Below are 15,193 nucleotides of genomic sequence, written 5' to 3' on the forward strand. Positions count from 1 at the left end.
AAAGTAATGAGGTTACAGGCATGAGCCACCGCATCCAGCCTCATTTGCCTTTTCTAAAAACATGCTTGAGACTTGCCTATTCCCCAAAAGAAAATCTGCTGCTATAGCTCTGCCCTTTCCTTGTTTTACTGTTAAATATTGCTACCACTGTTCAATATTGCTACCACCTCCTCACTCCTTAACGTCTTGCGATTGACCTCTGTCACCTCCATCTTTAATTTCTGTATGACATTTAACACTGACAACCTGCCCTCCCTTTCTTCATTTGCTTTCCATGGCTCTTTTCTAATTCTCTCCCTATCACTCTGATCGTTTGTCTCTATGTCTTTTGCTAACTTTTCCCCACATTTCTGTCTTGGGATTTTTTTCTTTTTTTAAGAAACAGGGGGCTGGGCGCAGTGGCTCACGCCTGTAATCCCAGCACTTTGGGAGGCCGAGGCGGGCGGATCACAAGGTCAGGAGATCGAGACCATCCTGGCTAATACGGTGAAACCCCGTCTCTACTAAAAATACAAAAAATTAGCCGGGCGTGGTGGCGGGCCCCTGTAGTCCCAGCTACTCGGGAGGCTGAGGCAGGAGAATGGTGGGAACCCAGGAGGCAGAGCGTGCAGTGAGCGGAGATCAGGCCACTGCACTCCAGCCTGGGTGACAGAGCGAGACTCCCTCTCAAAAAAAAAAAAAAATAGAAACAGGGGTTCACTCTGTTGCCTAGGCTAGAGTGCAATGGCATGATCATAGCTCACTGTAACCTCAAACTCTTGGCTTCAGGCGATCCTCTCACCTTGACCTTCCAAAGTGTTGGGATTACAGGTGTAAGCCACTGCACCTGACTGGAACCTCTTCTTTTCCTACGTTCTCCTTTGTGAGCCCATCAACTTCCACAACTTTACTTACATTTATGTGAAAAAGTCCAAAATTTGTACATCTTTAGCCTCTACTTTTCTCCCAAACTCCCACACCTACATTTCCTAGAACCCTAAAATTTCAGATATGGAGCTCTTAGAGGTCATTTATCCTAAGTCTTCACTGCCTGGATGTCTCCACCAAATGGGTCATTCGCTTTTAATAAAGTCCATGCTTACAGGCCAGGCACGGTGGCTCACGCCTGTAATCCCAGCACTTTGGGAGGCCGAGGCAGGCGGGTCACCTGAGGTCAGGAGTTTGAGACCAGCCTGGGCAACATGGCGAAACTCTGTCGCTACTAAAAATACAAAAATTAGCTGGGCATGGTGGCACGCACCTGTAGTCAGGAGGCTGAGGCAGGACAATCACTTTAACCTGGGAGGTGGAGGTTGTAGGGAACGGATATCGGGCCACTGCACTACAGCCTGGGTGACAGAGCAAGATTCCGTCTCAAAAAAAAAAAAAAAAGGTCCATGTTTTCAAAACTGAATGCCTCATTTTCTCTCTGCTTTTCAGTTCCATTCCCAAATTGACTCCTCTTCTTGAATTTATTGTTTCTATAAATAATCACCTTGAGGCACACAGTCTTCTCATTCTCTACTCAGTCAGCTGCTAGTCTAGTGGATCCCATTGTCACAGACTCTCTTGATTAGGTTCACTATTTCTATTCTTAACTACCACGTTTCTAGGTTAAATCCTAATTATCTCCCACCTAACGTTTGCAGAGGACTCGGCTAGAGTGCTCATCTCTAGTAGTTTTCTGCTTAGAATTCTGAGTCTTTTTATTCATTACCACCAAATTAATATCTCCATAAATAGCATTCTTATCTGCCACTCTTTTTTTTTTTGAGACGGAGTCTCACTCTGTCACCCAGACTGGAGTGCAGTGGTGCCATCTCGGTTCACTGCAACCTCCGCCTCCCAGGAAAAATCGATTCTCCCGCCTCAGGCTCCTGAGTAGCTGGGACCACAGGTGCACACCACCACACCTGCCTAATTTTTGTATTTTTAGTAGAGATGGGGTTTCTCCATGTTGACCAGGATGGTCTCCATCTCCTGACCTCGTGATCCACCCTCCTCGGCCTCCCAAAGTGCTGGGATTACAGGTGTGAGCCACCGCGCCCAGCCTTGTTTTGTATTTTTAGTAGAGACAGGGTTTCACCATGTTGGCCAGGGTGGTTTCGAACTCCTGACCTCAAGTGATCCGCCCGCCTAGGCCTCCCACACTACTGGGATTACAGGTGTGAGTCACCGCGCCCAGCCAGGCCTGTAAGCTTTCTAAGGGCAGAGACTGTCTTACTATATATGTACCCCGCCCCCTCCAACTAACACAGTACCATCCACATACAGACAGACGCCCAAGAAATGTTAAACTGTGATTCTGGACAGGTTAACTAGTATTAACCATGTTTACTAAATTTTTATCACATATTTACACTGTCCTCCTTGTTTCAAGAAGCTTAGTCCCCAAGGGATCACCCTGATGGAATATAAAAACTTCACATAAGAGTTAAAATACAGAACGTAAGCCATTAGTGTTTTCCAAGAGAACTCGGGTTGAGACTCAGTCTCTCTCTTCCACAGGCCAAGTGACATATCGTAATACCATTGGTACCGTTTTATTTTATTTTTATTTTTCGCTACAAGGTCTCGTTCAGTCGCCCAGGCTGGAGTGCAATGGCGTGATTTCGGCTCACCGCAACCTCCGCCTGCAGGGTTCAAGTGATTCTCCTGCCTCAGCCTCTCAAGTAATTGGGATTACAAACGCCCACCACCACGCCCAGCTAATTTTTGTATTTTTAGTTGGGGGGGGGGGGTTCGCCATTTTGGCTAGGCTGGTCTCGAACTCCTGACCTCAGGTGATCCGCCCACCTCGGCCTCCCAAAGTGCTAGGATTACAGGCGTGAGGCAACGCGCCCGGCCTGTTAGTACTATTTTAAAATCGAATCTAACCTCCAAATCATTTTCTGGAGCTCGATCATTTTCTGCTAACACTGCGCAAAGGTTAATCCTCTCCACCTGATATGAATAAAGGGTTCCATCCTTTCGCTCTCCAGTTTGACGCCCCACTAAGCCTCTCGGGCGCGGGGCGCTGGAGTGAAGGAAGCCGGAGCCCACCAAAGGGGCAAAAATACCACAGCCAGCAGCCCCGCCCCCGATATCCCCCACAGGCTTCCAATTGGTCCTTGTGTCTCACTCTCTTTCCAGGTTGGTGTTCCAGCTTGCCGGTCGCCTCTATAGAGCCCACCTTTAGACGGCGACTATTGGTAGATCGTTACGTCATTGCCCCATCTACCTCACTCCCACTGGCTCTCATAGGAAGGGGCGGTCGTAACGTCATGGGCAAGGGCCGCCATTTTGACTGAGCAACACTAGTGACAGGAGCCGAAGCAGCAGCGCAGGTTATCCCCGTTTCCCCTCCCCCTTCCCTTCTCCGGTTGCCTTCCCGGGCCCCCTACACTCCACAGTCCCGGTCCCGCCATGTCCCAGAAACAAGAAGAAGAGAACCCTGCGGAGGAGACCGGCGAGGAGAAGCAGGTGAAGTGGAAGGGGTGCGGGCGGGCGAGCTGGGGAGAACGTGATGGGGCTGGAGACGGTCTCCCACCAGTGCGGATTGGTCGCCATGGTCTCAGGCTCCGCAGGGGTTGGCCACTTTTTGCGTCACGCAGGGTGAGCTTCAAAACGACCTGCTGCTTTGGCGCTGGTTTGTTGGGTCCTTTGTCACTCAGTGCTATGCTCTTCCTGATTGGCCAATAGGCCTACTGCTCAACCCTTGGACGCTGTGCTATAATTGGCCGAGCATGGACGCGGGGCGGGTGTTTGGAAAGAAGGTGAATGGAAGGGGTCTAGCTGGTGGTCCTGGGTGTGATGTGTGTTATGGGTTAGTAGAGGTAAATGACCCAGCATCCGGGCTGGGGCCCGCAGCCTCAATCCGCAAAGATAGGGGTCGAGGTAAAGACATTTAAAAAGGACGAGTATTGGGGGAGGGGAGAAGTGTAATTATTATTATAGCTAGTTTAAGGCAGCAACTTTCTCAAGAGATCTATTTTAATAGCTAAGGATGGTCTATTGGACCCAACAAGATCGAAGAGGACTAGAGTTCCAGACAGAATCATGGTGATTAAACTTGGAAAAGACACCGACAGGGTCGTGAGAAAGACGCTACTCTTCCCCTAGACTTCCAAGGCAGGGACTTAGTGCACCCGCGATTCCGTGATGGAAACTCGCCAAATAAACCCTTTATTGGGGTTTGTATTTGACTTCTAAAATTTAGCACTGGGTTCAGGCACTCATTAAATACACTTGGTGTTGTATCTATGCGTGATTTTCAAGAGAAAGGAATGTAATCCCACTAAAAAGAGCCATACGTTGACTTCAGATCTTTTCAGAAAGTCACTAAAGGGCAGCAGGGACCACAAGAAACAAAAAGAGATTGACTACAGTAGTGAGAGCCCCTGCACCACCAGGGTAGGTATTGATTTTTTTTAATGAAAGCTGGTGGGTAAATACTAGTGAGCCTACTGTATCTTTCTTTTCCTGAGGTTAAAAACAGTGTCATTTTCCTCTCTGTTTATCAGCTTGCTACCATAATATTTGTGGAAATGTTGAAGCAAGGCTGTGCCATTACTCAGGTGGAGATCTTTGAAGAAGGCCACATAGCTAGCCTCCTCCACAGGGAGACCTAACAGGTGGTTTAGACCCTGAATAAGGAAGGAACTGCTTTGTTGTGTAGAGATTTTTAAAAAGAAAGAAAAGAAAAAAATGAATAAGGAGGGAACATTTAGCAAACTGTTTCTTGTTGTTGTAGATACGGGGTTTCAACATATTGCGCAGGTGGGCCGCAAACTCATGAGCTCAAGCGATGCACCCGCCTCAGCCTCCCAAAGTGCTGGGATTACAGGCATGAGTCACTGTGCCCAGCCCCAAACTATTTTTTTTTTTAATTTCTCATGTGACATGTAGGATAGCCTAGGGAACCCCCCTACTCATCCTGTATCACCAGAAGCCTGCTACCTCTTTTTTCTCTTTGTTTTTCTTAGCATTTGTGCTGAGTGATATGGCCCATTCTGTGATTAAAATATTGTGTTTAGTATCACCTTTAGCCCAATACACATAGGTCCCTGGGTGGTTCCTTGGGTGGAGTGTGAGAAGCAGCTTGTCTTTTTCTTCTCACAGTAGTCATCTTGAGCTGTAGGGATTTTAACAAAGATCTGGCTTTAACAGCAGAGTGGAGATAGCATATTTACAAGTGGGTGGATCTCCAGGAGAAGTTGATAGTATAGTTGTTATCAGATGTGAGAAGCAGTTGTTTCTCAGTCTTTAATTTTATTTGGCTCATTTGTTTTCTCCAGGACACGCAGGAGAAAGAAGGTATTCTCCCTGAGAGAGCTGAAGAGGCAAAGCTAAAGGCCAAATACCCAAGCCTAGGACAAAAGCCTGGAGGCTCCGACTTCCTCATGAAGAGACTCCAGAAAGGGGTATGGGGCATAATCTCTTACCCTCTTTCTTTGGAGCCAAAGGGGGTTCTTGGAATGACGTCTGTAGAGGTTCTACTGGATCCTTTCTGGAGGTTTTGTTGTTGAACAGAAGTAGAGAGGAATTTGAAATTTGAAAAGAGCAAGTCAAATTAATGTAAATCCCTAATATGGTATCAGTTCCCTCCTGATTTCCTGTGTAGGAAATGAAGGCCTAAATTGGAGCATTTGGGTATGTGGGGGAATGAGGGAAAGATGTTAGAAACTGAAATGCAGACTGCCCCCAGGCATTTGCCTGTTTGAATGTTGGAGGTTTTAGGATTGTGTACTTTTTAAGCATTAGAGATAAATTTTGGGATGCATCATTTCAGAAGAAGATCAAACCATCTCTCCTACAGAAATAAATCCTTAACTTGAAGTGAATCCGTTTCTTCATACCCTCGAAGTGAGCACCAGCCATTAATTATACTCCTGCAGCAAACGTATTTTTCCTGTTCAGAGTGGTCCTCCTCACCAAGAGAGAGTCTACTTTCATAGCCATGTAGCTCCTGATCAGATTTTTAGTTCCCAAAGGTACCTAAAGCTGACTGAGGGATTCTATTATCTTTTTAAAAAAAAAAAAAAATTTGGGCGCAGTGGCTCACACCTGTAATCCCAGCACTTTGGGAGGCCGAGGCAGACAGATCACGAGGTCAGGAGATCTAAACCATGGTGAAACCCCATCTCTACTAATAATACAAAACATTAGTCGGGTGTGGTGGCGGCCGCCTGTAGTCCCAGCTGCTTTGGAGGCTGAGGCAGGAGAATGGCATGAACTGGAGAAGCGGAGCTTGCAATGAGGTGAGATCGCGCCACCGCACTCCAGCCTGGGACTCCATCTTTTGAGAGCGAGACGCCGTCTCAAAAAAAAAAAAATTATTTCCTTTACTCTCCTCTGCAATGCCTGTAAGATTATAAATCATCAAATTGAAGTGTGCCTCTCTGTGTAGATAAAATAGAGGGTGAAACATCCCTGTGGAGGATCCCAATTATTGAGTCTTAGTCACAGATAATAATGTGATGCTGATTTGCATTTACCTTGCTGGAGGCAAGGCAGGCGTGGGCAGGCTGTCACAGTCATGGAACATGTGTGGGAGCTGTGAGAGTCAGAAGGAAAATATATTATCCTCATGAACAGGCCCAGTTTCTATTCCGGGTCTGGGAGAATAATCATCTTGAGGTTGTTGGCTTGTGGTTGATCTCCTGGTGGCTAGGATAGCCCCATATTTATCCTTCTCTATATCTTACTCATTTCTGTTTCTCCAGTTGCAGGTTATTGCCCTGTACCCAGTAAGGTCCTCAGTTACCCTTTATGAATAAGTGATTTTGGTTGAAGCATCCTATACTGAGTGGGGTACAAAGGGTGGTAGGGCTTTCCCTTGACTCCAAAACTATTTACTCTAGCTGGGAAACTGCTTACGTACCTGAAACAGTCAGAACACACTGGGGAGAAGACATAAGTACATGTAATTAATGTTAAACTGTGTATGCATGAGGTTAATCAAGGAAGACTTCTTGAAAGATCCGAGTGTGCATGAGGGTTTATAATGAATGTGAGATGTGAGTCTCCTTGTGTTTGAGGAAGGCCAGAGTGCCTCACTCACCTAAACCTCCCTCTTATCTCTTAGCAAAAGTACTTTGACTCAGGAGACTACAACATGGCCAAAGCCAAGATGAAGAATAAGCAGCTGCCAAGTGCAGGACCAGACAAGAACCTGGTGACTGGTGACCACATCCCCACCCCACAGGATCTGCCCCAGAGAAAGTCCTCGCTCGTCACCAGCAAGCTTGCGGGGTAACCTGAGCCCCCCTCTCCTCCCCTTCCTCAACCACTGGACTTTTATATATTATAGGCAGGGATGAAATGGGCACCTAGTCAGATCTCAGCTTGCTAGCCAGAAATGACTGTGATTTTGCTGGGGGCTGCTGAGAAGGTAATGTAGGTTGAAAAGGGGCTGTAAGTTGATTTCTTTGGTTAGATTGAGACTTCCACACACTCCTTGTAGTCCAGGTAGGGCCCAGAAATAGGAAAGGCTAGGATTGGATAATGCTGCAAATGTTTTTTTTGTGTGAGAAACTGGAGAGATGTGATTTCTCCTTTTGGGAGAGAATGTCCCAAAATTGATTAGACTGAGCCTTGGGAATAATTTGGCAGGTTTAACATCCCAAGGCTAACTTAACATAGTTGGGAAAGGTAGATTGAATGAGACATGTTTTCTGTGCTTCTAAGTGTTCTGTCCCTTAGGCTGCTATTGCTTCATGTTTCCATTGTGGCAGGTTTAGAGAATCCTTAAAAAGAAAAATTGACTTGCTTGCCTAAAACTACAGTGCCCCCTTAGCCTCCATTACTTAGTATCTCTTACAGTTTGCTCTGGCTCTCAAATAATATAAAGATTGATGAACATTATTCACAGAAAATGGGCACCTTCTCTCTCTTTTCCAGCATGTTGCTTTTGAAAGTATCATGGGATAGTGGGAAGAGCACTGGTTTAGGAGTCAAGATACCTGGGTTCTCGCTCTACTCAGTCCCAGCAGAGCTGATGTATAACCTTGGTTAAGTCATTTATCCTCTCTGGATTTCTATTTCCTCACCTGTAAAATAGAGTTAAATGTATGTAAGATTGATTCTGATTCTGAAGTCACAACTGCCAACAGAAAAACTCTGTACTGTTCATTGTAAAACTAAAGGTGAGGAAGGCTTGTGGGTGGTGAGTCTCTGCTCTGTAATATTGGGAAAGTACTACAGAGGGGAACCATTTGAGGGATACATGAGGAGAGAGTAAATTGAGGTTTGGGGATTATAAATTCAGGCAAGAGAACTTTACAGATATCACAGTCTTGAGGGTCAAAAAAATAAAAAAAAAGCTAGCCATGGAAGCTTCTTGCCTCTGACCCAGCCCACTCTCCCAGCCTACCTCTGGGCCTTAGCTGCTAAAAAGCTTCTCTGGCAGCAGAGCTGCAGGCCTGAGGAAACATGCCCAGTCATGCACATATGTTGACCCATGTTTCAGATGCAATCTGATGCCAGATATATTGTTAGGGAAAGAGGAAGAAGGGTAAACTGAGCTAGCCCCTGGGGCTGAGTACTCCTGCAGGGCTGGAGGAGCAGGTTCTTAGAAGATGATTCACCTTGGAGGAAGCTAGGGAAAGTGGTTAGGGAGGGAGAGGAGGAAGACTGAGAAATCGCTGCATTCCCAGAACTCAGCAACCCAGCTCTTGTGTGATGAGGAGAGGTAGCCTTGCTCATTTGTGAATAGATGGAGGAAAGGGGTTGCAGGTGACCCGCATCTTCAATCTAGTTATCACCAGCTTGGCTAGAATCTTATTGAATGCAACTTGCTAGTTATGACAGAGAGGGCCAGGGTGAGAACTAATGTTCAAGAGAGCAAGATTCTGTAATCCTCTTGCCCTCCCTCTCACATCACAAATTCTGATATGCCCAAACATTTGGTCCAATGAGAATGAGTGACAGACTTGCTGATGTGCATGTAGGGGGATGAGGTGTGTATATACTTTTCTTCTGACTGGCCAGTGTTCAGGCTGTCATTCAGATTGGACAGGAAAAAGTTGGTGAGGAAGGAATGGAGAGAGCAGGATCCTTGGACTCCCTGGTCCCCAGACTCCTTGACTGTCACTTGTAATTGTATATAATTTTTGTGTTTCTTGCTCCATTTCCTCATGCTGTCATCCTTAAAGTCCATGTGGGAAGGGGAAAATGCTGAACACCATTGTATAGTTTCTTCAACTGTCCCAGCCATGTTGTACATAGATATGTCATGTTATTATATATATAAATATATATATAATTTTGTACGTTTTCTTCATCTCCGATCTTCTCGAATTCTGTACTTTTTTTCTTTTCTGTTTGAGCTGCCTTCTGTATCATTCAGCTTGAGTCCTCAAGACTACTGGTCACAATGAGTCTGCTTTTTAGGAAGGAATAGGAGGAGCAGGGAAATTAGAACAACTGTTGGTCTCACTCTGTCTCACTACCTGGTCATCTTCAAGGCTAAGAAAACAAACAAGCTACATTCTGTATTTGCCAGTTTCCACAGCATGAAGTACATAGCTTCCTTAGCAAGGAAATCCAAATGCAAATTGCTTTGATTAAACCTAGATTATTAAATCCACTCAGAACAGCATGTGTGTGGTCTGGTTCTGGCCTCCACACAGTCACCATGTCATCACTGTGCTACTTCTGTCTTTGCAAGTAGCTGTGGCCATGCCTCTGAAACTGAGCCTGCTCTGAGTCAGGCAGCTTACCCACCTGGAAACCTCCGGTTATTTTCATCTTATCTAAAGAATTGTTTTTCTATGTTTGTTATCCATAGATTTCCCAGAAAGGCAGATAATGTTGTTTCGTGGATAGGAAAAGACTGAAATTCTCTTTTTTGATTTTTTGCAACTCCCTTATGGATAGGATTGAGACATATGCCAGGTTGCCTAATGGTTGTTAAATGCGGAGGAATCATGGGGTAGAGACTGGGATGGAGTTCAGGGTTTTTTTCCCCTATTACTTGACAGTGGTTTTTTTTTTTTTTCTTCTGTGTTCGTCCGCAGTGGCCAAGTTGAATGATGCTGCCCGGGGCTCCGCCAGATCCTGAGACGCTGCCCTCCCCGTACCCGGGTCCTGTGCTGGCTCCTGCCCCTTCCTGCTTTTACAGCCGGGGGTCAGGAGGTGGCTCGGGTGTGGGCTGGAGAGGCAGAAGCCCTTGCCCGTTGGTGTCCCAGCACATGGAGCCCCTTGGGCTGAGCACCAAGACCTTGAACCTTTTTTGTTTTACCTTTTTTCCAAATAATGGGAGAAATCTCAATGAAATTCTGGGGGTGGGGGTGGGGTTGAGAGGGTGGGGTGGGAGATATGGAGGAATATGAATTAGGGCTTGGAGTTGGTAAAAACATTCCTGACTATCCTGCTTAACCACGTGGCTGGTGTGGGGTAGATGTGAGGGGAAGGAAGTGGAGTAGACTAATGAAAAGGGGTTCTAGTTGAGCTCTGTAGATAAATGCCTTGTTTCAGTGTGATTGGAGACCTGGTGTCAGATAAAAGAAACTCCATCTGCACAGACAGATGCAAACAGCTCCTCTGGTTCTGCAGAGCTAGTTGAGAACTCAATGTTAATTATTTTTAAAAGTACTGTCCTTGAAATAGATTTGCTGTGGGGAGAAGAGCAGTGAGTGTGGGAGAAAGGAGCCGTGAGCATGGGGAACCCCACAGAGCCCAAAGGACTTTTTCAGTATTTGAAATAAACAAAACAAAAACCCATGAAAAAACCCAACTCAGAAATACTCTGAAGCAGTTGGTGTGTTTTATTGGGGTTTGGGAGGGGGAGGAAAACAATACTGAAGACATTGTTAATGTGAGATGCGGCTGAGTTCCCCAATACCATCACTTAGGGAAAGGGAGCAGGAATGTTAGCATAAACCTTGTCCATCCCTTTGTTTCTGTAGCTAATGTAGAAGATGCATCAACCTCAGTTTGTGGCTCACAAGATGAGGCATTTAAGGTATTTGATCTAAATGGTTTCTTGACGCCTAAGCCTAGTCCAGGCTTAGAAAAAAGGAGGCCCATTCTCCTTTTTCCCTTTGTCTTCCATTCCTTTTCAAGTTCCCATGTTTGTGAGGGGGAAATGTGACAAACCAAAAGAAATACGTTATTTCTTTGTAATAAGCCAAAAGAAACTCAAGTCTTTTTGCTGGTGGCCAGCAGGAGGCAGAGTGATTTCTTTCCTCATGATGTCCCAATCTGCATTGCTGGAAACCTGCTACTGAAAGAAGTTAAAAGCTGCCTGTGAATGTAATATACAAAAGAAAGGTTACCAAAGGAGAAACAAACTCCGGCAGGTGCGGTGGCTCACACCTGAAATCCCAGCACTTTGGGAGGCCAAGGTGGGTAGATCACTTGAGGTCAGGAGTTTGAGACCAGCCTAGCCAACATGGTGAAACTCAGTCTCTACTAAAAATACAGAAATTAGCTGGGCGTGGTGGCGCATGCCTATAATACCACTTACTTGGGAGGCTGAGGCAGGAGAATCGCTTGAACCCAGGAGGCAGAGGTTGCAGTGAGCCGAGATCACGCCACCGCACGCCAGCCTGGGCGACAGAGCGAGACTCCATCTAAAAAAAATAAATGAATAAAATAAAACAAGTACAAACTCAAACTAGAGACACAAGTTAATGGTGTTTATTGTGGTGGGGTTAGTGAGCCATCCCATGATTTCCTCCTGAGTATATTATCCCTGGTTTGTGTTTGCCAGCTGGGGAATGAGGTGAGCTCTGTGAGGCTATTTCTTTCTCTTTTCTTTTTTTTTTTTTTTTGGCAGGGTCTTGCTCAGAATGGAGTGCAAGGTGCAAACACTCACTGTAGCCTCAACCTCCTGAGCTCAAGTAATCTTCCCATCTCAGCCTCCCAAGTAGCTGGGATTACAAGCACATGCCACCACACCTGGCTAATTATTTTTTGTAGCGATGAGGATTCACCGTGTTGCCCAGGTGAGTCTCAGAACACAGACTTAAGCACTCCTCCCATCTTGACCTCCCAAAATGCTGGGGTTACAGGCATAAGCCACTGCACCTGGCTGAGAATATTTTTTTCCCTTTCTTTTGTAGACAGGATTTCGTTTTGTTGTGTAGGCTGCTCCTGAACTCCTGGCCTCAAGCAGTCCTTCCACCTCAGCCTCCCAAAGTGCAGGGATTACAGGTGTGAGCCACTACACCCAGCAGTTGATGCAATTTCATTTTAATACAAGTGAGGAAGTTAAGATACAGAGATAGGTTACTTGTAAGGTAGAAAAGCTGGTTAGCTGAAGAGCTTGAGTTAGTATCTTAGGCTTTTATATTATTTCTTCCCGCTATTCCTGGCTTCCCTGGTCCTCAGTTTTAATTTGTGGCCTTAAGAAGTCTGGGATGTGGCCAGGCACAGTGACTCACACCTGTAATCCCAGCACTTTGGGAGGCCGAGGCGGGCGGATCAGGAGGTCAGGAGATCGAAACCATCCTGGTTAACATGGTGAAACCCCGTCTCTACTAAAAATACAAAAAATTAGCTGGGCGTGGTGGCAGGCACCTGTAGTCCCAGCTGCTCAGGAGGCTGAGGCAGGAGAATGGTGTGAACCCAGGAGGTGGAGCTTGCAGTGAGCCGAGATCGCACCCCTGCAGTCTGGCCTGGGCGACAGAGGGAGACTCCATCTCAAAAAAAAGAAGCTTGAGGTGCCAAAAATGTTTAGGGCTATCTATATTTTGTGTTACTCCTTAGCCTTTTTTTTTTCCTTTTAGTTCTTCACCACTGCACACTTGGCAGGATGTATTTCATTTTAAAACTTGCCAATCCGTGTCCTTCACTCCCATACTATAGGGTTAAGCAACCAAAGCAAACTGATTCTGCAGTGCTTCTAAATAGTTATTCCTGCTCATTATTTTAGCTAGATGTATTCTAAAGTCTTTATCCCAAAGAGTTGAATCAAAGGTTCATCCACTCCTCCAACATGATTGTGCTGACAAGCCTCTCAGCTGAGCCATCTAATATGCAGGGTGGCAGGGATGAAGTCACCATTACTGTCCAACAGCTTTTATTTTAAGCTGGTGTGGGCTGGGCATATTAAAGACAGGCAAAAGAAAAATAACTTGGAGAGTTGCCATTGAGGATATATCCACAGTGAGCCAACAGCACCCACACAAGCAGCCCTCGTCTGTATAATGCCTTGTACTGGGTCTTGAGGGAGATTAAAAAGAAAGATCTGTTCCACCCTGGGGAACTTGAGATGTGGCAATAGCACACAAATGTAGTCAGATTTATAGTTTTAAGCAGAGTTCCAATAGCTAAGCTAAGGGAAGGAGAGTCAGGAGATAAGCTGTTAGCTGAATTGTATTAAAGACAGATGACTTACTAGTAAAGATAAGGTGGGACCTCCCATGCTTGGGCTGCAATATTTTAAGTCCCAAGTGACTGTTGAATTCTCGCTTTGCAGTTGGAAAAATAAGCGGTTTTTGGCCCGATAAACAGTGTAAGAGGTCATTTCTGCTCTAGAGGAACATGTAACCTAATTGAGACACTTCTACATATAATGCAAGATAGCATATGGTTAGTCAGGTAGTAGAATTCTGAGAAGAGAAAATCTGACTGGACTCATTAGGTAAATATAAGTGGTGGAAATGGAAATTTAACTGGGCCTTGAAAGGTGGGTAGTATTTAAACAGTCCAGTTACTTAATAAGTGCCCACAATATGCCCAGCATTGTGCTAAAATACAAGGTAAATGATATGTGGCTGCCTCTTTCAAGGAGATTACATTGTAATGGTGGAACTACACATGAAGAAATCATATTACAGTGTTATACTTGCAGCAGTGGTGGTCTAGCTATACAGAGGAATAGAGATGAGTAATTAATAATAGTTGCTTTTTTTTTATTTGAGACAGTCTCACTTGGTCACCCAGGCTGGAGAACAGTGGTATGATCTTGGCTCACTGGAACCTCCATCTCTGGGTTCAAGTGATTCTGCCTCAGCCTACTGAGTAGCTGGGATTACAGGCATGTGCCACCATGCCCTGGTAATTTTTGTATTTTTGGTAGAGATGGTGTTTCACCATGTTGGCCAGGCCAGTCTTGAACGCCTGACCTCAAGTGATCCACCCACCTCGGCCTCCCAAAGTGCTGGGATTGCAGGCTTGAGCCACTGCTCCTGGCCTGATTTTTTTTTTTTCTTTTTGAGATAGAGTCTCGCTCTTGTCGACCAGGCTGGAGTGCAGTAGTGAGATCTTGACTCACTGCAACCTCCGCCTCCTGGGTTCAAGCTATTCTCCTGCCTCAGCCTCCTGAGTAGCTGGGATTACAGGCGACTGCCACCGCACCTGGCTCATTTTTGTACTTTAGTAAAGATGGTGTTTCTCCATGTTGGCCAGGCTGGTCTCGAACTCCTGACCTCAGGTGATCTGCCTGCCTCAGCCCCCCAAAGTGCTAGGATTACAGGTGTGAGCCACCATGCCCAGCCGTGGTTTTTTGTTTTTGTTTTTGTTTTGAGACAGGGTCTTGCTCTGTTGCCCAAGCTGGAGTGCAGTGGTGTGATCTCAGCTTACTGCAACCTCCACCTTTTATGTTTAAGCTATTCTTGTGCCTCAGCCTACCGAGTAGCTGGGACTACAGCTGTGCACCACAATGCCCGGCTAATTTTTGTATTTTTAGTAGAGACAGGGTTTTGCCATGTTGACCAGGCAGGTCTTGAACTCCTGACCTCAAGTGATCTGCCTGCCTTGACTTCCCAAAGTGCTGGGATTACAGGTGTGAGCCACCATGGAGGCCTAGTATTTTGAGTACTTACTATGTGTCAAGCCCCGTGCTAAGTGCTTAATTTACATCTCATTTAATCCTCACAACAATTTTATGAAGTATATACTCTTAGTATGTCCATTATATAAATGGTAACACTAAGACAAAATATAACTTGCCTAAGCCCTAAGTCACACAGCTTCTGAGAGCAGTGACAGGATTTACTCTGCTGCCTGCAGAGGGATAGGGAAAAGAATGGTCAGGAAAGGTTTCAGGAGAAAGTTCTGAAGGATGAGCAGGATTTCTCCAGAAAGGTAAGGTGAAAGGGGGCATTTTGGTAGAGGGACCAACAAGTAGAGAAGGATGAGAGGGATGGACTCTTTGTTGTTTCTATAGTGGCAATATCAAGTGAGTCCTGGAGAGTGTCTGGAGACCTGGCCAGGAAGGTAGACAGGAGTCATGTTACAGAGGATATGATGTGCAGGCAGGCCTAGGTTACAAACAAGGGATATA

The 15,193-nt window shown here is 45.8% G+C and overlaps 1 protein-coding gene across 6 annotated transcripts in view; it reads left to right on the forward strand.

Annotated features, from left to right (window-relative positions):
* The first annotated feature begins 3,233 nt into the window (after positions 1 to 3,233).
* ENSA (endosulfine alpha) overlaps positions 3,234 to 15,193 on the forward strand; it is a 31,475-nt gene continuing 19,515 nt past the window's right edge. The window contains exons 1-5 of one of the 6 annotated variants that reach the window (XM_033197145.1): positions 3,514 to 3,855; positions 4,283 to 4,371; positions 5,256 to 5,381; positions 7,046 to 7,212; positions 9,978 to 10,706. In XM_033197145.1, coding sequence (XP_033053036.1) covers positions 3,705 to 3,855; positions 4,283 to 4,371; positions 5,256 to 5,381; positions 7,046 to 7,212; positions 9,978 to 9,993 — 549 coding nt within the window. In that variant the 5' untranslated portion in view covers positions 3,514 to 3,704 and the 3' untranslated portion in view covers positions 9,994 to 10,706. The other 5 variants (XM_033197149.1, XM_033197144.1, XM_033197147.1 and 2 more) reach the window with 5 other exon arrangements.

The sequence above is a fragment of the Trachypithecus francoisi genome, unplaced genomic scaffold (genome assembly GCF_009764315.1).
Source record: "Trachypithecus francoisi isolate TF-2019V2 unplaced genomic scaffold, Tfra_2.0 Lachesis_group5, whole genome shotgun sequence".
In the NCBI taxonomy this organism is placed as follows: Eukaryota; Metazoa; Chordata; class Mammalia; order Primates; family Cercopithecidae; genus Trachypithecus; species Trachypithecus francoisi.